This window comes from Macrotis lagotis, chromosome 1 (assembly GCF_037893015.1).
Source record: "Macrotis lagotis isolate mMagLag1 chromosome 1, bilby.v1.9.chrom.fasta, whole genome shotgun sequence".
Taxonomy (NCBI): Eukaryota; Metazoa; Chordata; class Mammalia; order Peramelemorphia; family Peramelidae; genus Macrotis; species Macrotis lagotis.
Window position 1 is genome coordinate 881,177,680 of NC_133658.1, and position 26,608 is coordinate 881,204,287.

Below are 26,608 nucleotides of genomic sequence, written 5' to 3' on the forward strand. Positions count from 1 at the left end.
ATTTTATGTTTTTGAGGCTTCCCTCCTAGAGCAGATAGGTGGCACAGAGGATAGAGTGCCATCTTCTTCCCAAGTTCAAGTCTGGTCTCAGATAACTACTAGCCATGTGACCCTGGGCAAGTCACTTAGCTTTGTTTGTCTCGATTTCCTCAACTGTAAAATAAACTGGAGAAGGAAATAGCAAAATACTCTAGTATCTTTGCCAAGAAAACTCCAAATGGGGTCACAGGGTTGGATGTGGTTGAAACGACTGAACAACAAAAGTACGTTCTCAGCTCTGACAATTTCCATTCTCTTCTATTATTAACATTTTATGTGACAAGGCCCTTTCCAGACTAATGTGAACACATAGACAGATTTAAATAACTCCATTGGTCACCGGACTGTTTGGAAAAGAAATTCAGGTTTCCATATTATGAGCCTTCCATCCTAAAAACCCAGAGCAGCCCCCTACATTTGAAGCAGACTAGGGAAGAGAAAAGGAGGATATATAAGGAGAGTAAGGTGTTATAAAAGCAAAAAAAGATCAATAGGTATTTTTTAAAGATGGCTATTCCCAGAGTCAGGGAGAATGGGCCTAACTTGCTATGAAAACAAGAAGGCATTTAGCAGGAGGATAGTGACCTGCTCCACCTCCCTCCCACCCTGCTGGGCTCAATCCGCTTCCTCTATACTGTCAGCATTCTTGGGCATCTGCCCCCTGCTCAGCCCCTGTCCCTGCCCTCCTGGCACCCATGCTGTCTTAATGACCTGGACTAGGAGAGTTCCCCTAGAAAAAGAAAACAGATGCCCTTCACCTTGTTATCACCAGCCGACCATTTGCCAAAATGCTCCATCTCCTCCACTAGCTCATCACAGGCTGTTTCTGTGAAGATGGGAAACCAGTAGACATCTGGACAGGGCTGGGGAGATAGAACCCACCAACAACAATCATCAACATTTATTAAGCACCTGCTGTGTGCAGAGCACTGTGTTAGACTCTCAGAAATGGATAAAGTTTGGCATAGAAGCTGACTCTGCTCTCTGGGAACTCATAGTCTAGGAATGAAAAGGACATACCTACCAGTACTGTCTACAGGCCATTTATTTTAAGTATGTCAGAGAGGAATAAACAGAGGAGTGGGTGAGGCCCTGAAGGGAGGATCTGGGAAGGGGCTACTAGAATGGGCAAGGGGGCATTTGGGATGTACCCTGGGTAGGAGATTAACCAGGGAAGAGAAGGAGCAAAGGACCTTCTGGGCACAGGAGACTGACTCAGACAGGAAGGCGGAACACAATGTGCTCAGGGAACTGGAGGTTGTCCACTGGTTGGGTGTAACATGTTCAGAAGTGAATTAACATGAAGGAAGGCCTTGAATATTAGGCAGAAGAATCTGAACTTTGCACAGTAAGATTTAGGGAGCCACTGAGATTTCTTGGACAAGGGAGGTAACATGACTAGATCTATGCTTGAAAGGGGTCAGAACCTAAGGAAGAGATGGAGAGAAAGAGAGGGGAAGACAAAAAGAGAAGGAGAGAGAAAGATATCAAGGAAAAGAGGAGAGAGGATTGAGGGAGAGAAGAGAAAAAGAAAGAGAGGGAGGGAAAGGTGAAAAAGAAGAAGAGAAAAAGAGAGGGGAAGACTGGAGAGAGGGAGAAGAGAAAGATATGGAGGGAAAGAGGAGAGAGGATGAAGGGAGAGAGAAAGAGAGAAGAGAAAAAGAGAGGGAGGGAGAGGGAGGAGAGCAGAGAAAAGAAAAGAAAGAGGGGAAGACTGGAGAGAGAGGGAGAAAGAAAGATATGGAAGGAAAGAGGAGAGAGGCAGAGAGAGGGAAGGAGAGAGAAGAGGAAAAGAAAGAGAGGGAGGGAGAAGTGAGAAAGGAGGAGAGAAAAAAGAGGGGAAGACTGGAGAGAGGGAGAAGAGAAAGATATGGAGGGAAAGAGGAGAGAGGATGAAGGGAGAGAGAAAGAGAGAAGAGAAAAAGAGAGGGAGGGAGAGGAGAGAGAGAAGAGAAAAAGAAAGAGAGGAGAAGAGAGAAGAGCAGGAGAGAGAAAGATGAGGAGGAAAAGAGGAGAGAGGACAGAGGGAAGGAAGGTAGGAGCGAAGGAGAGAGAAACATGTGGAGGAAAAAGGGAGAAAGGGACAGAAGAAGGGAGAGAGAAAGAGAGGGAGAGGAAAGTTTGGGAGTGGAATATCAAAGAATGGGTGAAGGAAACACCACGTCACTACCCTTGTCTAAGGCTACCAGGATCCTGCTTTGGGCACAGCCCTGCCAGTCTCCCACCCTCCCCCTGCCTTAAAACATGATTTTACTAAGCCTCAAGTTTCCCATGGGGCTGTGACAAGGAGCACCTTTTGGGGAGAGCCATCCTGGTCAGGGAAGGATCTAATTCTTTCTCAGGAAATGCTTTGGCTCAAATGTCCTCTGTTCCCCAGCCATGCCATGGCCATCCATTCTGACATGATGGGGACACCCCTCTAGACTGAACTGAACTAGAACTGGGAGTGGGTGAGGTAGAAAGAAGAACTGGGCTGAATGCCTACATACCCAGAATCTTGGCCTATTTTATTCCAGTCCCATCCACTGGGTCACTCTCATGATAGATCCCGCTGGCTTTCTGACCCCAGTAGCTCCCTCATTCCCAGGGGTCATCTCCCAGCCAGGAATAAAACAGGAAGACACATCTGTGTGGATTCAGAGTCCAAAACATCTTCCCAACAGCCACTTGCCTCCCCCTCCCTCTGCACAGCTGCTCCCTTCCAGCCCCTGGGGCCATCTTACCGTCTCTACCAATTTCCCTTTGAGGGCTTCTGTGTAGTTCTCATGAATATATTTCTCCTTCCAATCCTGCAATGAGAGAATTCATGCTTTTGAACATCTCTGAACATTTTCCCAGCATCACAAAATTTCATTATTGAAAGGCACCTCATATGGATGATATAGCCCACCTTGGGCCCACCATTCTTCCAATTGGTGATTTTGGTATTAGTCAGTCAACTTTCATTAAGCTCATACTCTGTCAAGCTCTTTGCTAAGACTAGGGATGCAAAGAAAGGCAAAAAAGACAGTCCCTGCCCTTAAGGAACTCACAGTTTAACAGGGGAGCCAACGTGCAAAAACTTTTGTTTTGACGTCTAAAAAATAATTTATTATCATATAATCTCCTACATGGCTTATAAAATGATTAACATATGACTAACAACAAATTAAAAAAGATAATTGTTGAAAACTATCTTTACATGTAATTGGAAATAAAATAAAATACCATTTAAAAAACAATAATAGATTGCTAAAAATGCATCGGTTTCTTGTTTAGTGGGATAGGCAGCATATCTATGGACAACATTGATCCCCAGAATCCTAGAGGCAGATCAGGGAAATTCAAGTCTTATTTCATATAGTTCTGCAAGTCTCTAAAGAGAGTTCATTCACCCCATCCCCTAAAAAAATCAAAGAGGTCCACCTCCTGACCAGGGGAAGGGGATTGACCAGACAGTGGAATACCACCATCTCTGGATGGCAGATGGGGTAGGAAACTCTTCCCCAACCAAATCCAGCCACCACTGAATTAGGATCCAGCCCCCAAAGGAGAAGCAGTCTTCCTCTCCTGCTAAAGTGTGCAGGTTTTTGTTCCTATCCATAGCAGTAATCCCCAGATCAAAGGCACCATCACACATGGGTGCTGCCAAAGACTCCTAAGTGCCAATTCAATCTTTACTGACTGTGACACTTGAAAAGGCTTCTAGAAAGTCAGTGATAAGGACCAGGGAGATCAAGGGCCATGAGACACACTCTTAGTCCAAGACCCAGGAGTATTGCCAGGGGGTATAACTAATCCCCTTAGGTGTTTTTAGAGATATATTTTTGTCCTTGGGACTTGAAACAACAAGATACATACTATACACATGATTAATTGGAGACGATCAATAAATGGAAAGGCAATGAGATTATGACATTATCCTAGACTCCTCATTCTCTGACCCCTGATTTTTAATCAGATGTCAAATCTTGTCATTTCTGAATCCAAAGCATCTTTCCCATTCTTCCCCTTTTCACTGTTCAGTTTGGACCCTCAGAACCTCTCCCCTAGATTCCTGTTTGGTTTCCCTGCCTCAAGTCTCTCCCTACTCCAGTTCATCTTGCATTCAATCACCAAAGTGGTTTTCTTAAAGTGCAGAGCTGACCATGCCACTTTCCTACTCCTACTCCTCTGCTTGGCATTCAAAGTCCTTCATAATCCAGCCCCCTCCTAGCCCCTTCCATCTTCTTAAACCTCCCACCCCACCATGTGCTCTTGGATCCATTGATACCAGTCTCCTGGCTGTTCCATGAGCAAGACCCTCCATCTCAAGACCCTAGGCATCTTTTCAGCAACCCCCCGTGTGGGTATGGGGATGCCCTCCCTCCACATCTCTGCTTTCTGGTGTCCTTCATATCCCATCTTCTACTGAATGGAGAAAGGCTCTTAATTCTAGTGTCTTCCCTCTTGTAATGATTTTCTAATTATCCTGTATAGGGCTTGTCTGTATAAATTTGTTTACTAGTCCACACCATTAGATTGTCAACTTCTGGAGGGCAGGGACTGTCTTATGCCTCCTTCTGAAGTTCTAGTGCTTATGAGCATAGTGTCAGTTAAACAGTGGGTTTGTTGGCTATCTGACTGGCATAGTTGACACCTTCTGGGAGAGAGAAAGTGAGTCTGGCTCCTCCTCAGAAGTTGAGCGGGCTGTCTCCCCAACCAGTAAGCTGGCAGCCAGGCTTGTGAAAACAAGAAAGAAAATCAGGTTATCCTGGGTCAACCCTTTCATTCTTAGTTTTTTTTTGGCATGGCAATGGGGTTAAGTGACTTACCCAAGGTCACACAGCTAGGTGATTATTAAGTGTCTGAGGTCAAATTTGAACTCAGATCCTCCTGCTTCCAGGAGGCTCTATCCACTGCATTACCTAGCTGCCCCCAACCCTTTCATTCTTATAAATGAGGAAAATGGACCCTAGAGAGAATGAGCTGGGGTGTATGTGTGTGTGTGTATGTGTGTGTGTAAGTATGGATGCATGTGTGTAAGTATAAATGTGTGTGCACATATGAGTGTGAGTGTATGAATGTGGTGAGTGTGTGAGCTTGAGTATGTGTGTGTTTGTGTATTGTGAGTTTAAAAGTTCACGTTCAAGTGTGTGTGAGAGTGTAAGCGTGAGTCCATATGGGTGCATATGGGTTTTGTGAGTTTGAATGCTTTATGAGCGTGAGTGTATGTAGTATGAGTAAGGGTTCATGGGAATGTGTGTGTGAGTCAGTGTGAATGTGTGTGCATGTCAGTGTGAGTGTGAGTGTGAGTGTGACTGTATGTATGCAAGTTGTGTGAGTGCTTGCGAGTATATGGTAAGGGGGGAAGAATCCAATCCATGGCATCCCTCTTTTTGGCCTTCCTCTTCCCCTTTTCTTACCTCTGGGTTGTTGAAGATCTCCCAGAGGTCATTGTGCAGGTGAGTCGTCTGGTAATTGTCCACAGACAGCAGGCGGCCAAAGGAATGCCGGTTGGTCACAAACAGGAAGACATTCTGCAGAACAGAAAAGGGCAAAATGGGTTCTTTATCATCAGAATGACCATTCTTGTTGTTCAACTATGTCAGTGTGTCTAACTCTGTGTTACCTGTTTGGGTTTTTTGGGGTGGGGTGGGGCAAAGATACTGGAGTGGCTTGACATTTCCTCCTTCAGCTCATTTTACAGATGAGGAAACTGAGGCAGACAGGATGAAGTGACTTGCCCAGGGTCACACAGCTAGTAAATGTCTGAGACCATATTTGAACTCATGAAGATGAATCTGGGCTCTCACCCTATCCACTGTACCACCTAGGTGCATCATAGATATCTAAAGTTGGCATGAGTCCCCATGCTCCTTATCCTCCAGCCACCATCCTCATCTTCCCTGCCCCCATGCCACTAGACTTAGCTCTTAGGACTCCATGCTTCTTTTCTTTTTAGGTTTTTTTTTTTGCAAGGCAGTGGGGTTAAGTGGCTTGCCCAAGGCCACACAGCTACGTAATTATTAAGTGTCTGAGGCTGGATTTGAACTCAGGTCCTCCTGACTCCAGGGCCGGTGCTTTATCCTCTCCACCACCTAGCTGCCCCAAGACTCCATGTCTCAATGGGTAGACTTTCACCTTACCTTGCTTGCAAATAGGCCTCCATGATCCTTTCTGACCATATCCATACCATACCACAGCCCAGATATCATTCCCTGCCTGGCTCTCCTCTACTGATTGTCTTCCCCCATTAGAATAGAAAGCAAATTTCTCAAAGGCAGAAACTGTCTGTGTTACTGTATTACAGAGTGCTTTATGCAGAGTGAAAACTAATAAATACTTTATCTGTGACAGTTTCAAAGAGTTGTGAGGATTCAAGGACTTAGTCTATCAGAAACACTTTGCAAACCTCAAAACATCATATAAATGTGAGCTACGGGGATGACTGTAGAATCCTAGACTTGAAAACTTACAGAACAGTCATGACTAGAGCTGCCATTTATGGAGGAGGGTTTTACATATTGTTCGTACATTAAATTCTATCAATAGTCTTGTGATAAAAATAATGACAACAGTAAAAACAAAAATAAAGTAAAAATAGCCACAGCAATTTATATTTATATGGGGCATGGCCCGGACCTGGAATTCACTGGTATAAAGAACCAGTATAAAGGAAATTTCCTTTATCAGTACAGAAAGGCAAGGAAGCTAGGTGGCTCAGTGGATAGAGCACCGGCCCTGGAGTCAGGAGGACCTGACTTCAAATGGGTCTCAGATATTTAATAATTACCTAGCTGTGTGACCTTGGGAAAGTCACTTAACCTCATTGCCTTGCAAAAAAAAACAAACAAAAAATATATATCAATAAAGAAAGGCATCTTCTCTGCAACTGTCTCTATTCTTTGAGAACATAGTTAAATTACTTGACCACAGTCAGTTCTAGGATAATTGAAAAATTCTTGATTTGCAAAACATTTTAACTATATATTCCCATCTGATCTTCTCCCCACTTTGCATCTACTGCCCTGCCTGGCAGCCAGGCTCCAAGAAACAAGATGCTCCTCTGAGGACCAGCTCCTCCCTTCTAAGCGGCTAACTCAAACCTTGATTGACTCCACCTGCCTCTGCCTCCCTCCTCTTCTCTGGGAATGAAAGGATTCATGGAGAAAAAGAGTTCACCCTGGGAGTTCCCCAGCAGCTCTTCTGGACCCTCTAGGGCACAGGCATTTACAGCCACCCTGGACGGCCTGGCCTCCACAGCTTGGACCCTCCACTATCTTCCTCCCCGGAGTGGGAGACTGACCTGTTCACGGACATTGGAGCAGAAAGCCATATCAGCGTCCAGCTTGCTGCTGTGAAACAGGTCCTTCTGTCGCAGGTCACCCCTCAAGGTGCTGCCTTTGATCAGGTAGATATTAGAAATGTAGGGAACATTCCAGACTCCCCTAGGAGACAAAGTGGCTGCGTCAAAGTTGGGGGCAGGAGAGGTGGAGGTGGAGGAGGGGAATGACTTATGGTACCACAGTTTTCAATCTTGGGACAAGACCCTCAAAGACCATGGTGGGGGGATCCCTGTGTCTAGTCTGACGAATTCACTCCTCCTTTGAAGCCTACAATATAAAAATCTGGTGACCTCAGGCCTGGCTTAACATTCTCCACAATCTGACTCCAATCTACCCTTCCAGCCTACTGGGGTAGAAATCCGAACTGGGAGTCAGGAAAACTGATTTTTGACTAGCTGTGCGACCCTGGGCAAGTGACTCAATCTCTCTCCACCTCAGTTTCCTCATCTGTAAAATGGGAATAATAACAGCACCAACTTCACATTGTATCACTTTGCAAACCTGAGAATGCTGTATAAATGCTAACTATTATTAGGAGGAATTATCATTGTTATTATTACTACTACTATTGTTATTATTACGCATTTTATATTTCAGACAAACTGTACTGTAGGTATACACCAAACTCTCGATTCCGCCTCCTGGCTGTATTCATTCACCCTGCCTAGGATGTAGTTTCCTCATCTCTGCCTCCCATAATACTTCTTTTCCAGGTTCAGCTTAGTTATATGGAAAATAGAGGTGCCCTGGATACGCAGGATTTGAAATCAATGGGTTTGGGTTCAAATCCACTCTGACACACACACTCTTATATGAGCTTAAATAGCTCACTTCATTTTTCCAGACATCAGTTTGCTCATTTATAAAATGAAAGGGTTGGACTGGATGGCCATTGAGGTTCCTTCCAGCCCTAGAGCTGTGAAGGTGATTGACAGTGATGGAAACCCCATTCCATGTAGCCTCTCGAAGTTTACAAAACACTTTCCTCACAACAGCCCTGTGAGTATCATTAATTTATCATTAACCCCATTTTACAGATGTGCAAAACTGCAGTTGAAAGATGGGCAGTGGGGTAATGCTCTCATTTTGGAGCTGGAGGAGCAATTTGACTACTTGCTGTCTATGTCACCTTGGACAACTTGGTTCACCTGCTAGGCACCATTTTTCTCATCTGAGAAATGAGAGGGTTAGACCAGGTGAACGCTAAGGTTCCTTCCCACTACGATCCAAGTTTGAATGACTTGTCCCAAGATAGTAAATGATTCCACTGGGATTCAAACCTGGGACCTCAAATGCCATCAAGTCCAACTGGATCACTTTCCAATGAAGAAACTGAAGTCCAGAGAAGAGAATACTTTGCCCAACATTCACATAACTATGAAGATTCTAAGGTGGAATCTGAACTCAGGTCCTCTGAAAGGAAGGCCAGGCCCTATTTCCATCCTATCATATTCTTGTTAAGTGATTTTCAGTTGTTTTCAGCTCTTTGTGAACCATTTTTTTTGGCAAAGAGACTGGATGGTTTGCCATTTCCTTCTCCAGCTCATTTTGCTCATGAGGAAACTAAAGCAAACAGAGTGAAGTGACTTGCTTAGGGTCACATAGCGTGTATGTATCTCAAGTCAGATTGGAATTCAGGAAGATGAGTCTATCCACTGCATCACTGAGTTTTTCATACCATCAAATCACATTGCCTCCTGATTCTGTTTCTGGCGAATCTTCCTTAAATGGAAAGTTCACATCCTCCCTAGGAAAACTCTTGCTGGGTTTAGTGCTCTATGTGGTCCAACTCCTCATTTTACAGTTGAAGAAACTGAGGCTAAGGGAAAGGAAATGATGTGGCTAAGGACACACAGATGGCTCCCAAACCTACTTTACTGCTTCTTCCCTATAGAATGAATTCTCTCTTGCCAAAGCACTGCTAAATGCAACAAGGTTAATGGAAATGAGGACAGTTCAGTGGCCATACTCTCTTAGACCCTCAAATAAAAAGCTACTCTCTCTCAATGAGAGAACAGCTGAGGAGGCAGATACTTACACACGCCGCCCTTGGACAATATCCACATAGTCTTCAGAGCGGGCGTAGAAACCATCGGCACTCAGGGCCCCCCAGAAATTAGACCATAGCCTCCCTGAACGGATCATCAAAGGAGCAATGACAGCTCTGTGTAGGAAGGAGAGGGGAAAAAAAGTCAACGGATCACCATTCATGTCCAAAGGAGAGTGCCCCACTCCATCTCCATGATAGGCAGAACCAACTTTCCTGGAGAGAAAAGGGGGTGGCCCCTAGGTTCAACCCACCAATATGGCAATGAATAAGGTGTCATGGCCCCTCCACCACCTCCCACAGGGCTCTTTCCTACCAAGGGGGGAAGTACCATGACACCAAAATGCTTAGGGCAAGCCATAATTTAAGCCAGGAACTGGGAATATTTTTGTCCCCAGCTGAACTCTGAATTGGTGCTAATTCCAAGACAAGTTATGGAGGGTCAACTACCAATATAGACATTTGACAAGGATGCTCCTTCTTTCACAATACAAAGTTAATAACAATAACCTTACATTTAAATTCATTTATCCCACTAACATGATATTAGTTATAGGAGGGGGGAACTCCCTCCCACAGTTATATCTTCAAAGGAAGATTATTATTTTATAATTGTTGACATAAAATGAGATCCCTTCTGAGTTGCTTAATTTCCCAGTCCTCCAGATATTTTTTTTTTCAAAATCTAGGATTGTATTTCACCTAAGGTTGGGGTTACTCATAGGTCTGACACCACTCTGATTGTCATAAGAGTCTCAACCCACTCTGTTTCAAACTTGGTCGGGACCACCCTTCTTTAGATAACCTAGTAATCTTTCTCCCTTTCCTGTTCCTGGGGGAATCCACCTTAACAATGCCAAATTTAGTGAGGACACCCCATCCCCTTAGTTTAGACTATCTTCAGCCTTGGAGTTGCTTTCTAAATCTATAAAGCTCAGCTCCATTGCTACCTCTTCCAGAAAACCTTCCCTGATACTCTCAGTTGTGAGTTAGCTCCCTCCAAAGATTATTTTCTACAATAGCTGTTACAAAGCCATTACCAATCAATCAATCAATAATATTTATTAAGCATTGACTAGGCTAGGTGATGGGGATGCAAAGGTAGAAATGAAATGAGAAGCTTACATTTCAATGGGGAAAATGACATGTACAGAAATGAAAATATAAATGCTAAAGATGGTCCTGTGATTTCATTGGTACAGAAAAATTCCTGGGTAAGGAAATTCCTTTTACCAGTATGGGTCAGGACCTTGGGAAGCTGGAGGATCGGGTGCCTAAGTAGCAGATTGGGAGTGCTTTGTGTTCAAATAGCTTTGTGTTCTCTCTGTCTCTCTTCCTCCTTCTATCTCTCTCTGTCTCTGTCTCTCTGTCTTCTGTCTCTCTCTCTCTCTCTCTCTCTCTGTCTCTCTCTCTCTCTCTCTCTCTCTCTCTCTCTCTCTCTCTCTCTCTCTCTCTCTCTCCTTGTCTATGGGTCAGGGGCTATGGAAGGGATGGAGGTGGGAAGGTGCTTCTCACTTGTTCTGCTCAATCAGAAGCCGAAGCGTATCTGGATTAGTCAAGGCCACCTCGGCATCCATGCTCAAGTAATAGGTGCAGTCTCGGTCTTGACGACACAGGTCCCTATGGGGAGAGAGAAGGCAAGGGTTAGAGAGAAGACCTAGAAGAGAAAGACCAAGAGACCTTCCCTTCTACTCCCCCCCAGAGTGGCCATGACTTGCCACCCAGAGGTGTTGTCCTGGGTGCTCCCCTGCCCCCAATCCTACTCCCAGTCTGGGTCATCCAACTCAGACTTGTTGGTCAGGAGACAACTACTGTGGGTACCTTTTTATAGCATATCCGTTTTGTTTCTTTTCTTCTCCCTTCTCATATCTTTTTTCTTTGCTATTTTTTTACTTTCTCTACTTCTGTCATTTTTTTCTTTCTTCTACCTTCCCTACTTCTATTTTATCTTTTTTCTTTCCTTTTCTTTTTTCTTTTCTTTTTTCTTTCCTTTCTTCTACTTTCTCTACTTACGTTATATCTCTTTTTATTTCCTTTTTTTCTAGCTTCCTTAAATTTGCTGGCTATGCTACTTACTGCTAAACCCTGGACAAATGATAACTTTTCTGGACTTCAGTTTCCTTATCTGAAAAATAAGGGGATTGGAATCAAGACTTCTCAGGTTCCTCATGACTTTAAATTTCTTTTTTTCTTCCATCTTTTCCCCTCTCTTCTTCCCTACACAATTTTTTCCCCTTTCTTCTTCTGAATATTTTCTCTTCCCTGCTTTACTTATAACAAGTATTTGGCTGACTGTGTTTGCTGGATTGTTATTTCTAGTGGTGTTATTTTTAAAGAGAGTCAAAATTAGTTTCTGTGACCTGTTCTTTAGTTAGGACATCAGTCAACAAATCACATTTCAGCTCCCACATTGGCCTATATTTTTTGATGCTGATGATAATGAGGATGAGGATGAGGATGATGATGATAATAATGATATTTGTCCTTGGTTCTCAAGGAAGACCATGGTATCAGGGAGGTGATGCCATGACATTCACGTTGAATTTGGATGAGGGGGAGCTGTGCTAAGTCATCAGCCTCACTTTCTCCTCCAGAGCCATCTGGATCCAGTGGCCAGATATAAATCAGGATGACTGGAGATGGTCCTGGATGCAAGAAAGTCTAGGTTAAGTGACTTGCCCAAGGTCACACAGCTAGTAAGTGTTAAATGTTGGAGGCCACATTTGGACTCAGGTCCTCCTGACTCCAGGGCTGGTGCTCTATTCACTGTGCCACCTAACTGCCTCTTTAGATACTATTTCATTGTTAAATTGGATCAGAGAGATCTGGGTTTAAATATGTATTATTTCAGATACTTGCTAGAGAGTAACTTTCTTTCTCCATGCCTGTTTCTTCATCTGTAGAATTGAGAGGGTTCATTGTTGGCCTTTGGGGTGCCTTCTACCTCTAAATCTGCATCCCGTGGTACTGTGAATGTTGACTACATTCAGATACATGAATGTAATGAGGAAAATATCCCTTTCCGAGTTGGCCCATACATGCTCTTCATTGCACCAAATTGACCAACAACCTTGTTCCTTCCTCTGCTTCCTCACCAGCTCCTAATGAATAATTTCTGGCACCCATGAGTCATTTCATGTTCTTTCAAGTCATCTTATGATGATGTTTATCTTTTGTTCTCAAAAAATGCCATGACATTGGAGAGGTGTTGTCATGACAAGCAAGTGAATTGGATTTGAGTGAGGGGGGGACAGTACTAAGTGACCAACTTCCCTTTCTCCTTCAGAGCCACCTGGATCCATGGCCAGATATGAATCAGGATGACTAGAGATGGCTCTGAGGTAATTAGGATTAAGTGACTTTCCCAAGGTCACACAGCTAGTGAATGTCTGAGATTGTATTTGAACTCAGGTCCTCTGACTTCACTCTCTCCAATGTAGCATTATCTCTCCATGTGAGGGAACAGGTCTGGGACTAATATGTCCATTTTCTAGCTGGAGAGCTTGAGGCCCAGGAGAGAAGTGACTTGACTAAAGTTATACAAGTAGTAAGTGGTAAAGCAAGGATTTGAACTATAAATCTAGTGCTTTATCCAACAACTCAGGCTTCCCAGCCTCACTTCTTCCCCTGCTTGGCCCAAGACTCACATGCCCATGTTCCTGGCATCAGCGTTCTTCATCCGTTGGTCTGGGCCCACGAGCTGGATGCTGTGGTACTCGTTACCATGGTCCTCCAGGAACTGCTCCACCTGATCTTCATGGTGCTCCTCCTGCCAGGGGAGAGGGAAGGGTGGGAGATGGGGGGGGGGGGAGAGGTGGGGTCAATCAAGGCAAAAAGGGAGGAATTCTGACTTTTGTCAGGAGGCTGGAGGGGAGCAGAGTGTGACATTGGAGAAGGGAAGAGACTTCCAGAGCTAAGGTTTCTAGTCTGAGTCAGGAAATAGATGAGTTTGGTAAACTCTCTCCTCTGGACAGGACGGGCTTCCCATCACTCCATTCACGTGCCCACCAGAAGCAAAAGGGAGGGCTTTGGGGAAGATCTGCCACTTTGGGTGACCAGTGTTACTGCTTCAGTGGCCTGGCCGAATAATCGAGATTAGACTCTACTTTTATAATAACAGCTGGCAGTTAGGCAGCATTTTAAGGTTTGAAGGGTGCTTATATATTATCTAATTTAATCTTCACAATAATCCTGAGAGGTTGGTGTTATTCTTGACACCATTTTACAGATGAAGAAACTGAGGCCAAGAGAGATGTTCAGTGACTTTCCTAGAGTCATATGTCTATGTAAGGACTTAAACAGGATTTGAACTCAGGTCTCTCTGACTCCAAAGCCAGACACCCAGATGCATTTATAAAGCCTTTGTTATTTGGGGCAGCTAGGTGGCACAGTGGGCACCAGCGCCGGAGTCAGGAGGATCCTTTGTCATTTGTCCAGTTTAGAGCATGTGCTGCCTAAAGGAGGTCCCCGGGAGACTCCATCTGCAGCCCGCTACTCACGTGGTTATGTATGAAGAGCCGAAGCTGTTTCCTGGGGTATCGGAGGCTGAGGAGTCGTTTGAAGAACAGGGAGAGGAACGGAGTTGGCTGTTCTATGAAAATCCCGATGAGGACTGAGGGCAGGGCCTCCTCCTGGAGGAGAAGAGTGGGGTGAGAACACTGAGATGGGGGAGATCCAGGAATCCCCTCCTCCCCTCCTCCCCAGCCTCCTCTGAACCCTGCAGGAAGAGGGGGACCATCACACCACACAGGGGGAAGCACATAGGCCAGATGGAGAAAGGGAAGAGCTAGAGACAGAGCCAGGAGCCTCCGCTCCCAGGGCAGCCTGGAAGTCTATGACTGCACCCAAAACATGGGGTTAATTGATTCATTGGGACTGCCTTCGGGATCTCTGGCCTCTTCATGAAAAGACAATAGAGAGCCCGAAGAGGCCTTTGAATCAAACCAAGTTAATTGTCTTTATTTTACAGTTGGGGAACCTGAAAGGGGAGGTATCAGAAAGGGGAAGTATCTTGACCAAGGCTGCATAGTAAGTCATTAAAAGACAGGCCTGGAATTCAGGTCTCCTGGCTCCCTACCCGGCAGCTGTCTCTATCAAACATCCCTGCTTACCCAAACCAGTACATTCCCCCATTAAAATACATTATTCATATAAAAATGAATTAGAATAATCCCTACTTTGTGAGGTCAGGGACCATTGCCCTTTTTTTGTATTGGTACTACCAGCTCTTAGTACAGTGTCTGGGACACAGTAAATGGTTAATAAGCTGCTGTGGCCTTATCTTTTATCACATCTCCCTCTATGCCTCATACTTCTCTTATGATAACACATAGGAACCTAGGATCCCAGATTTATTTCTGGAAGGGACCTTAGAAGTCATTTACTCCAACCCCCCTCATTTTGCAGATGAGGAAACTGAGACCCAAGGAGGTAAATGGGTCTTTTATACTTGATCTAGGAGGGATTTTAGAGGTCATCAAATCAAACTTCTCATTTTTCAGAGGAGGAAACTGAGACCCAGGGAGGTTAGATAATTTAGGATCACGGATCAAATGCTGAAAGGAACCTCAGTGGTCTCTTCTTGTTCAATTCCTTCACTTTACATATAGAGAAGCAAGGGGCTTCAGAGACCAGACCTGTCCAGGAATCTTCTCCTCAATACCTCCAAAAGGAGGTTATTGAGAAACCCATCTCCACCTCCTGTGGTAGCTCTATGACCACTTTCTGGGTGATAGTCAGTTTTAAGGGCCAGGAGCTCTTAGATTGGACCATAATCTACCTTTCTAAATTCTCCAGTCATGTTGGCAGGAAGTATATAAGAGGTCTCTGTTCTCTGGTGGAAAAATTCCTGATTCTGGAATCTTATGTCATTTCTTTAGAGGAGATGGCCTCGGTTTCCCCACCTGTAGAAGGAGAGGGTTGAACTAGAGGTCTCTTCCAGCTCTAAAACGCAGATCCTTATACTTCCCTTGGCCTCAGTTTTTCCATCTGTAAAATGGGGGGTGGAGTGGGGTGAACAAATTGACCCCTGAGGTTCCTGCCTCTATACTTGCTCTAGTATCATGCTGAACTTCATATCTTGATGCCCACCAGTAACTCTTCAGAGACTCTCTTTTCTGTCTGTTGTCCTAGAGATCTGACTGATCTATAACTTGCCCTAAGCATCAATGATACCTAAGTATTAACTTTTAAGCTCACCCCCCTCCTAACTCAGAGGGAGACCCCTAGCCTTAGCCTCCCCCCTCACCCAGGGCCTAGGCCTTACCCCAAGGCTTTTCAGACTCCGAAGTCCCTCATCACATACAGTGCAGCCCGTCTCAAAAGTCCAAAATCGAGGGATATAGTTCCCCAAGTAATTCAACTGGAGCTATGAAGTGGAGGAAGAAGGCTCAGAATGAGAGAGAAAAATCTTTTCATCCCCCTCTCCCACCCTTCTCCCTCTCCCCACACCCCAACCTTCACAAAACCTTCATAAATAAATACATGTCTGGGCAGCCTATGTGCCAGTTAGTTTTGTCCAATTTTCTTTCTTTTTTATTCTTTGTTGCATTATGTTGGGAGAAAGGGAAGGATATATTCAAAAGTGTGTGTGTATGGGGGGGCGGGGATGCAAGTGTTTATGTCAACCACTATGTGCCAATTACTATTCTAAGGACTTTACAAATATTATTTTGTTTTATCCTCAGAGCAACTTAAATAATACACTATTACTATCCTTATTTTACAGTTGAGGAAACTGAAGCAGATAGTTCATTTAAATGACTTGCCCAGGGTCACACAGCTAGGAAGATTGGATTTGAACTTAGGTTTTCCTGACTCCAGGTGTAGCCTTCCATAAAAAAGATATCAATACAATAAGATAATGTGTTTTAAAAAATCACATCTATCCGGACTCAGACAATAATTACCTAGCTGTGTGTTCTTGGGCAAGTCACTTAACCCCATTTCCTGACAAAAAGCAAAAAACAAAAGCAAAAAATATCTAATATGATTTCTCTCTCTCAACACATTCAATTTAGATCAATGTATAGCATGGAAACAATGTAAAGACTAAGAGACTGCCTTTTGTGGGGGGTGGGGGAAGGGAAGCGAGATTGGGGAAAAATTGTAAAATTCAAAAATAAATTAATTAATTAAAGAAGCAAAAAATCATATCTAAGAGTCATATCTTTCTGGTAGTATGTGGTTGAGTTACTTTCCTTCTGTACCCACCCCTCAAATTAATGTTATCTGTAGGGTTTCTGGGAAAATCTGACCACACACTTTGAGATAAATGAGGATACCCAAAGTGGGCATGGGTTAAATCACAGTTGGGATTCTTTCCTCTACAAATGCATTATCTCTGCCCTGTGAGTCTGCAAATAACCCTCAGAAAGGTTTCATTCTTCTGTCAGCCAATTAATTGGACTTGCTTTTCCCCCAATACTCTCTGCGCTCCCAAATAAAAAGCCAAGGGCCTGGGCACTGTTGCTGGGAGCTTTTCCTCTGTGTCCTTTACAAGCAGATAGGACATGACCTATCTTCTCTCAGTAAGATTCAAGTCATTTTCCCAGCAAAGGCTAAGACAAGCAGAACAGGCACAGATGATGAAATGTGAAAAGGACAGATAAAGCAGAGCAAGCATGGCAAGGCAGGCCTAAGCACATGAGGATAGATGGGAGAGACAGCTCTAAGGTTCTTGGAAGGGCAGAATCTTGGTCTGACCCAGGGCCAATTGAACAGAGGCTCAGGCAGCCCCTTCCTCCTCCTCCTCCTCCATAAAGACCAGGGGACATCCTACCTTGGTAGGGCCATTGCCATGGATCAGGACCGGCAGGGTGTCATACTCCAGGTTCCTTGCTCGGACTTGACCTGTCTCAAACTTCAGTACGACTTCATCTAGAAATCATAGCCCAGGTTATCGCCTACTTGTGACCCTGGGGAGAACCCTGGGGGCTTCTAGATCTTCTCAGAAAGTCAGAATGGAAGCCTCCAGAGGGCAGGTACTATATACTATCTCAGTCCACTGAGAGTCCTCAGTTCATAGAGCAGCTCAATATAGGGGAACATGAGTCAATATACTCAGGTCCTATATGTCCTGACACTCATTGGGCAAATCATCTTGCTTTTCTGAGCCTCGATTTCCTCATCTGTAAAATGAAAATGTAATAATACCTTCACAGCAATCTCATAAGAACTGGTTTGGGGAATTCAAAGGTCAAGCACATGTAAACATGCTTTAAAACCTTTAACATGCATTTTCCAATTGATAAGTGATCAAAGGTTATGAACAGATGAAGAAATTAAAGCTACCTGTAGTCATATGAAAAAATGCTGTAAATCATTATTGATTAGAGAAATACACACTAAAACAACTCTGAGATACCACCTCATCTCTGGCAGATTGGCTAAAATGACAAAAAAGGAAAATAATCAATGGTGGAAGGGATGTGGCAAAGCTGGCTTCATTGTTGGTGGAGTTATGAACTGATCCAACCATTCTGGAGATCAATTTGGAACTTTGGAGGTATTGAGGAGAGGATTCCTGGACAGGTCTGGTCTCAGAAGCCCCTTGCTTCTCCATATGTAAAGTGAGGGGATTGAACAAGAAGAGACCACTGAGGTTCCTTTCAACATTTGATCCATATCCTAAATTATCTAACCTCCCTGGTCTCAGTTTCCTACTCTGAAAAATGAGAAGTTTGATTTGACGACCTCCTAGATCAAGTATAAAAGACCCATTCACCAACTTGGGTCTCAGTTTCCATAAAACTGTTCACCTTTGATCTAGCAATGCCACCACTGAGTCTGTATCTTGAAGAGATGATTTAAAAAAGGGGGGTGAGATACACAAGTATAAAAATATTTTGAGCAGCTCTTTTTGTAGTGGCAAAGAATTGGAAAATGAGGAAATGCCCATCAATTGGGGAATGGCAGAACAAAATCTGGTATCTGTGAATGTTATGAAGTACTTTTTTTTTCTGAAAGAAATCATAATTGGTTGAACTTTAGAAAAGCCTGGTACTCAAACCTGAGTACTACTTCATCTAGAAATTACAGCATGAACTAATGCTGAGTGAAGCTGCAAAACCAGGAGAACATCGCCCACATCAACAGCAATATTGGGAGATGACCAGCCCTGATGGACTTATCTCCTCTCAGCAGTTGAGTGATCAAGGACAATAGTGAGAGACCTGCTATGGAAAATAGTATTCACGTCCAGACAAAAAACTATGAAGTCTGTATGAAGAGCAAAGCATACTATATTCACTTTTTAAAACTTCTTTTATGTTTTTTCTTTCTTTTTCATGGTTATTTTCCCCCTTAGTTCTTATTCACGCATGACTAATATGGAAGTATGTCAAACATGACTATACATGTAAAACTTGTATCAGATTGTTCTCCGCCACGGGGAGGGGAAAGGAAAGGGAAGGTGGTAGAAAAATATGGAACTCCAAAGCTTGCAGAAAGATAATGTTGAAAACTATCTTTGCATGAAATTGGAAAAAATTAAAATTAAATTTTAAAAAACTACATGCTCTACACATGAAAAGGATTCTAACCTGTGACCTTTTAATAATCATTATCATCATACATTTATATACTACTTTCAAGATGACAAAGCATTTTCTTTTCAATAAAGCAGGATGTGATAAATATTACTAAGGAAGACATTTTGTATTAGAGAGTCTGATACAAGTCAGAAGCTCTGGGTTCAAATCCTTCCTCTGACATTTAGTCACCATGTGATCACTTGATCTGAGCCTCTATAAATTGGGGATGTTAAGACTACAGCTCCCTATGTCACTGGGCTATTTTGAGGTTACATTTTAAACCTCATAGAATTACATGAGCTGAAGTTATTATTATTTCTATTTTAGGTTTGGAAAAGAAAATGGATCAGTGATTTAATTGGTATAAGGCCAACCTCCTATCCAGCAAGTGCAGCTGCCAATCTCCTCTTTATGGAGATGATGATGATGATGATGATGATGATGATGGTTCTTAGCATTTATATGAAAGACAAAGTGGCTTTGTACAGGTACAGCCTTTGAGATAGGAAGATCTAGGTTCTAATCCTGCCTCTGACCCATCCTGGCTGTGTGACCCTGAGAAAGTTACTTAACCATTCAGTGCTTTAAGACTATGAGTTACAGGGGTGGCTAGGTGGTGCAGTGGATAGAGCACCAGCCCTGGAGTCAGGAGTACCTGAGTTCAAATCCAGCCTCAGACACTTAATAATTACCTAGCTGTGTGGCCTTGGGCAAGCCACTTAATCCCATTGCCTTGCAAAAACCTAACCCCCCCCCCCAAAAAAGAGTGAAGACTATGAGTTACAGAGAAAATGATAACCTGCATCAGTGGAAGGAATTTTCTTCCCTGGAAGGTTTGATCCCTTAGCACTTATTTAAAGTTTCAAAGTTTGAAAAGCATTTTACAGAAACAGAAACCTCAGACACTGAGCCTCAGAGATGTGATGGGAGGTAACATGAGTTGCTCAAGGTCATATAGTTCATTAAGGTTTGCAGATTATGCATGCATATTCATACATATGTGTGTGTGTGTGTGTGTGTGTGTAAAATTTCATTTGATCCTCACAAAACCCCTTTAACATTACTCTCTTTTTGCAAATGAGGAAACTAAGGCAGAGAACAGTGATATGTCTTGCCAAAGGTTCCCTAGGTAATAAAGTAGTAAAACTGGATCTCAGACTCAGGTCTTTTCATTTCAAGTATGGCATTCTCTTTTTTTAATAAGGATGATAATATTAATGATCTATAATCATTATTTCACTAAATCCTCACAACCCTCGGTGAGATAGGTATTAATATTATTTTCCCTATTTTACAGATGAGGAAACAGAATGATTTGTTAACTCACGCAGCTATTCAGTATCTAAGCCAAGATCTGGACTTGGGTCTTCTTGACTCTGGGTTCAACACTTTCTACCTATTGTTGAGAAGAGTTCCTGGATTCCAAGGATATCCTGTGTGCTTTTCCTCCCTATTTCCCTTCCTTCCTCCCACAATCCCACACTATCACCCTCCTTGCTGCTGTGACCACTCACCCAAGGCTCCATCCAGGTTCTGGAAGATTCGGCAGCGATGGTCCAGGGTAATGTTGATGTTTTTCTTGAAAAGAGGCAAAACCACACTGACCAACAGTCCAGGCCTCCCCTCTCACTGGTGCAGCGCCTCCGTCCTCCCCACAGAAGAAGTGACCGACTCAGGGTGACTGCCTCCCCCACTGAAAATCCAGCAAGAACTGCATTCCCTCAAGTCCACATCTCCTTCCCCAGTGCTCTCTTACCTTCTGCTCTGGGTCTAAGAATATCTTTGTGTAAAAGAGCTGGTCACTGTCACTGTCTTGGCCTTGCCAGCTGGCTACCATCTTGCTCAAGTTTGGGGCATAGCCAATGAAACCTGGGAGGGAGACAAGAGGGAAAGTGTGTGTATGGAGAGCTCATTTCTTTCCTCCTTAGCTCATCTTGTCTAGAATGCTAATTGTCCACAAATATTCTTTCTTTCCACATTCCCCCCAAAGCCCACTTGGTTCTGGAAACCTTTAGAGAGCCCCAGAGTTGGCAGCATCCTCAGAGACTACTAAGTACCCAACAAGCGGTCCTACAGTCTGTGCTTGGTCCTCCGGTGAGGGAGAGCCCACCACGTCTTGAGGATAGCCCATTCCCCTTTGAGAAATCTCTCAGTAATAAGTAATATTCCCATATTCCCCTTTGCAACTTCCATCTCGTGGGGCCAAGACGGACAGGTCAGCCTTTATATTTGAGGACACCAATTGCACCCATACTAGGCCTTTTCTTCTTCAACCTCAGTATTCCTAGTTCTTTGGAATGATTTTCATGGGACAAGGATTCAAGGCCCTTCCCTGTCCCAGAGACTTTCCTGCAGACATTTAAAATTTATCAATGTCCTCAAAATGTGGTTATTTCTCTAGTCCTAGATGTTCTGAGCTTTCTTAACCTGCCCTAAAATGGCCTTAGTCATATTCTGACTGGGGACCAGATCATAAGATCCTAGATAAGAACACCAATCTCATTTTACAGATAAGGAAACTGAGGCCTGAAGAAATGAATGGCCTGCCTTGGGTCATAGTGAGTATTTGAGGCAGGATTCAAACCCAGGTCTTCCTAATTCTGCTAATTTTACCAAAATCTATGGACTGTTAGGCCATGGTCCAGTTTGTGGTCACAACCAGCCCCTCCTCTCTGCTCAGCAGATTGCATTGACCCTTACCTCCAGAACCTAAGAACCTCTTCCCATCATGGACCTGGGGATACTTGACCTCCAGTCTCCGGTCAGGATAAATGAGCTCCTCTGCTGAGAAGACCACCCGGCTCTTGGCCTGTCGGAACTTCTTCAAAAGTTCTTTGGGGCCAGATGCAAACACCACATCATAGCTGGGGTGGGGAGCGGGGAAGGGAGGAGACAACAAGAGTATGAGTTGGAGAAGGGGAGGGTCTGAGGAGATGGAGATCAGATGTCCAGGATAGAGACAGATGGGAGAAAAATGAAAGGGATTCACCTGGACTTATCTACCAGACTAATAGAACTTCACATCCTTAAAAAGAAATACAGGGGAGGGGGGCTAGGTGGCAGAATGGATAGAGCACTAGCCCTGGAGTCACAAGTTCCTGAGTTCAAATTTGGCCTCAGACACTTAATAATTGCTTAGCTGTGTGACCTTGGGCAAGTCACTTAATCCGTTGCCTTGCCAAAAAAAAAAAAGAAATACTGGGTACTCACTTGCCCTGTTGACTTCCGACTAGCTAACTCTACCCAGCCCTAAGAGAAACACAAAAGAACAAAGACACATCAGTGCCTCTTCTATAAAGAAAGGGTCCTATCCTTAGAATCCTAGAGCTAGGGGTCAGGGGCCAGCTCATCCAATATTCTGATGAGAAAACTGAGTCCCAGAAAGAAAAAAGACCTAGAGGATCATAGGATAATAGATTTAGAACTGAAAGAGATCTCAGAAGCCATCTAGTCCTCCTTTACTGTCTCTGCCTCAGTTTTCAGATCTGTAAAAAGGGGCTACTAATGCTACTGACTTCAAGGGTTGTGATGAAGATCAAATGAGAGAACATTTAATAAATCTTAAGGAGCTATTTAAGTCCTATCTGTTATTATTACAGATGAGAAACACAGAGGCTAAACAACTTGTCCAAGGTCATACAGTGACCGAAGTAGAACTGTTCCCAGAGCCTGCACCTTCAGAGGCAGGCTGTTTCCACTCTCCTGGACTCAGTTCTCTCCATAGTGGGTACGAACTGTACCAAGGCATCCACACTCTCATCAAAGATGGTGCTTTTCCTTTAGCCCCCATCTCTGAGAGGTCCGACCAGTTAGGGTCACATTATTAGTAAGAATGACAATGATAATAACAATACGACAATAATAATGATAACAATGGTATTGACAACAGCTACGACTTCTACAACAGCACTAATAATGGCAGACATCTGACACCTTCAGGTTTCCAGAAATTCCCATATCCTATCCTGCTCAAGCTTCACAACAACTTTGAGAGGTCACAATTACAGGAATTGTTATCCTCATTTTACAGATGAAGAAACTGAGGCTTAGAGAGATGAATTGCCTACTCAGCAGGATAATGTCAAAGATGCCAACCCAAGTCTGCCTGAAGTCAAGACCAAGGCTTTATGTGCAATGCCACCTTGCTACTTTCTATGGCATTCAAGTTTTCCGTTATATGGAGCTAACAGGTCCATAGGGAACTGACTTAACAGCCTCTTCCTAATTCATTACAACTGAGTCAACCAGTTAAGTCAAACAAGTGGTCATCTATCCTCTCCTGGAAGATCTCCACTTAGGAGTAGGTAGCTGGCTACCTTTTGAGGCAGCCCAGTGCACTTCCAGACAGTTATAATAGTTAGCAAATTTTTTTGCAGGGTAAGATGTCTAAATTTGCATTTCTGTAGCTTCTACCCACTATCCCTGGACCTGACTCCTAGGGACAAACAGAACAGATGAAAAGAGGAGATAGGCATTTATACAGCACCTTCTATGTACTGGTGCATCAATGGACAGAGTGCCAAGCCTGGGGTCAGGAAGACTTGAATTCAAATCCAGACTCAGACACTTACTAGCTGTATGACCCTGGGCAACTCATTTCACCCTGTTTTCCTCAGTTTCCTCATTTGTAAAATGAACTAAAGAAACAAATGGAGAACCCTACCAGTACCTCTGCCAAGAAAACCCCAAATGGGATCACAGAGGAGATGCCATGACAAGCATGTGAATTGGATTTGACTGAGGGGGATCTGTGCTATGTCACCAGCCTCACTATCCCTTCTAGAGTCATCTGATTCCAGTGGCCAGATATAAATAAGGACAACTGGAGATGGCCCTGAATAAGGTACAATGGGGGTTAAGTGACTTACCAGGTCACACAGCTAATAAGTATCTGAGGACAGATTTGAACTTAAGTCCTCCTGATTCCAGGGCTGTTGCTCTATTCAATGTGCCATCTGACTTATTGGACACAACCGAACAACAAGAAGCTAAAAACTTAACAAATATTATCTCATTTAATCCTCACAACTACTCTGGGTGAAAGGTGCTATTATCATCCCCACTTTACAGCTGAGGAAACTGAGACAATTATCAAGTCCTTTCTCCCAAGTTTTCTCATCTCCCATTCTTAGATCATGTGTCAAGGCATGACCTTGAGGTCCTTCATGTCTTAATATAATTTAGTTTCTGTGATGACCAGCTGCCATCTCAGCTTATTATAAGATGACCTGGACCAACTTGTGCCAAGGGAATCTCTTGGGTGACCCTAAAGTTCCAGTCAATTAATCATAATAGCTGAGGGCTCCATAGTGCTGATTATGCCTTATAATTATTAACTCATTTGATTCTCATAACCATCCTGGCAAGAAAGTACTAGTATTATCATCCTCATTTTATAAATGAAGAAACTGAGGCAAATGGAAGTTAAGTGACTTGCCCAGGGTCACATAGCTAGTAAATGTCTGAGATTAGAGTTGAACTCAGGTCTTCTTGACTCCAGACCCAGAACTCTATACACTGTGTCAAGGCAGATTTGTTTAGATATGGTCTTGCCTAGGTTTCCTTCCCACCTTGCCATTCTTGGACACCCCTTAACTCAAAATGAGGGTATAGGTGAGGTCTTCCTCCCATCTTCCTTTCCAAGGCCTTTTTTAGGAAAAGTAAATTCATGATTCAGAAAACAAAAACAGAAAAACACTAGACACAATGACTATAACTCTGGAAATAGAAAGATCCAAAACCAACTAAAAAAAGGAACTGAATCTTGAATAATTATTAAACTAGACAAAAAGCTAAGAAAATATGCCACCCTTTCTTTTCCTGCAGAGGTAGAAATATTTGGAATATTTGAGATGTGTTAGTTGGCTCTATAGAACTGATCTTTCTTTCCTTTTTCCTTCCTTCCCTTCTTCCTTCCTTCCTTCCTTCCTTCCTTCCTTCCTTCCTTCCTTCCTTCCTTCCTTTTCTTTCTTTTTCTTTGTTACAAGGAATTCCCAATGATGAAAGAAAAGAAGCTACCACTGGAAATGAAAGGGGTAGAAAAATAAGAGACAGCAATAACTAACAAGAAAATTCTTCAAAGTCAGCTTAACCCCCTAGGCTCCCAAGTGTTCCCTTTCCCCAAGGGAAGGCTGAGCCCTTCAACTCTTGCATGCCCACCTAAGTCACCTGGAGACATCTCACCTGTCTGTGAAGAGAATGACCTGGTCCTCCTTATCTGCATACTTCTCCAAAGCAGCCTTCAAGAGTCGGACTTTCTGTCCACCCCCCAAGGCACTTTCCTTCTCATCACTTTGCCAGTCCTCCCCAAGGCCAAGTACCTGCCAAAGAAAGAAGCCTTTAGTATAGATGGAGATAAAAACAAATTCAAAAACAAGAAGCAAGTTTGTTGGCCCAGCCTCTCTCCTGACTCCTGTATTTCTAGGGGTATTTTTTCACACCTTGGACCCCTTGAGCAGCCTGGCTAAGCTTATGGGTCTCCTCCTCAGAACTTTGTTGCTCAATACATAAAATAAAATTCAGAAAAATTTTACTGTCCTTCCTCCCACCCTCACCACAAACTACTACACTGACTCATCTTAATTGAAGTGAATGTTGAGAGAAATAGTGGGTCTGAGCTCACCCCTCCTCCTCAGTCTCTTCCAAATCCTGCCCACTCCACACCCTTCATTCCAGTTTGGAGAAAGATCTCTCACCTGGACTTTATAGTTGAAGAACTGTGCTGACCTCTTGAAGCGTCGGAATCCTTCTGTCTCCTTGGTGGCCACCGTGAGAACCAATAGATTATCTGGGAAATAGATGGGTAGGAATGGTGGTGAGGAGGTTGGGGTGGGGGGCGAGTGAGAGCAGATAAGTGGGGAGAGAAGGAAGATCCAGAGATAAATATAACCATATCAATTCCGGTGCCATCTAGAATCCAATCAAAATGAAGAATCATGTCACCACAATCATAGAATCCCAGAGTTGGAATCACTTGACATGCATTTATTAAGCCCCTCCTATATTCTCGCCATTGTGCTGAGGGCTAGGGATACAAAAACAAAAAATTAAGCAGTCCCTTCCTTTGTGGAGCATAATTATAAAGAAGCTGGAGGAAATAATGTAGACATACATAAAATCATCACCACCATCTTCAACCATTATATTAATGTATTTATGGTTTGCAAAGCACTTCACAAATATCTTATTTGATTCTCACAACAATCCTAGAAGGGAGGTGCTATGATTACCCCCCCCCACACACACACACATTTGACAGTTCAGGAAACTGAGGCATGCAGAGGTGACATGATCCTGGTAATTAAGAGGGAGCCACTAGGGCTTAAGAGTAAGAGAAGAGGGGTGTCCCATGGACAGACCTGCATTTTAAAAATCACTTTGTCAGGTGCATGGAGCCTGTAGGGAGGGAGTCCACAATCAGGAGGCCACTGTAATCCTTCTAGGTGAGTGATGGAGTGAGAAAGATGAAGGATGTTGGCTATTCAATCAGAGAGAAGAGCTACTGGGAAACAAATCTCAGACTGGGTTCATCTCATGTAGGCATTAGCTGTGAGTAACCCACATGAGCACTAGGTGGCGCCATAGTGCTAAAGAGTACCAGGCCTAGAGTTCAAACTTGACCTTGACACTAACTTAACCCAATTTTCCTCAGTTTCTTCATCTGCAAAATGAACTGGATGAGG

General features: G+C 43.6%; 1 protein-coding gene across 1 annotated transcript in view; it reads right to left on the minus strand.

Annotated features, from left to right (window-relative positions):
- The window catches only part of PLOD1 (procollagen-lysine,2-oxoglutarate 5-dioxygenase 1), a 43,402-nt gene that overhangs the window by 7,670 nt on the left and 9,124 nt on the right, over positions 1-26,608 (minus strand). Inside the window, exons 2-16 of the mRNA XM_074218422.1 lie at positions 25,622-25,713; positions 25,110-25,246; positions 21,627-21,790; positions 20,683-20,795; positions 20,441-20,504; positions 17,174-17,271; positions 15,659-15,760; positions 13,893-14,024; positions 13,041-13,162; positions 10,909-11,013; positions 9,385-9,510; positions 7,307-7,448; positions 5,424-5,537; positions 2,763-2,828; positions 798-902 (exon numbers count right to left, since the gene is read on the minus strand). Coding sequence (XP_074074523.1) covers positions 798-902; positions 2,763-2,828; positions 5,424-5,537; positions 7,307-7,448; positions 9,385-9,510; positions 10,909-11,013; positions 13,041-13,162; positions 13,893-14,024; positions 15,659-15,760; positions 17,174-17,271; positions 20,441-20,504; positions 20,683-20,795; positions 21,627-21,790; positions 25,110-25,246; positions 25,622-25,713 — 1,682 coding nt within the window. The remainder of the gene's footprint in view (positions 1-797; positions 903-2,762; positions 2,829-5,423; positions 5,538-7,306; positions 7,449-9,384; positions 9,511-10,908; positions 11,014-13,040; positions 13,163-13,892; positions 14,025-15,658; positions 15,761-17,173; positions 17,272-20,440; positions 20,505-20,682; positions 20,796-21,626; positions 21,791-25,109; positions 25,247-25,621; positions 25,714-26,608) is intronic.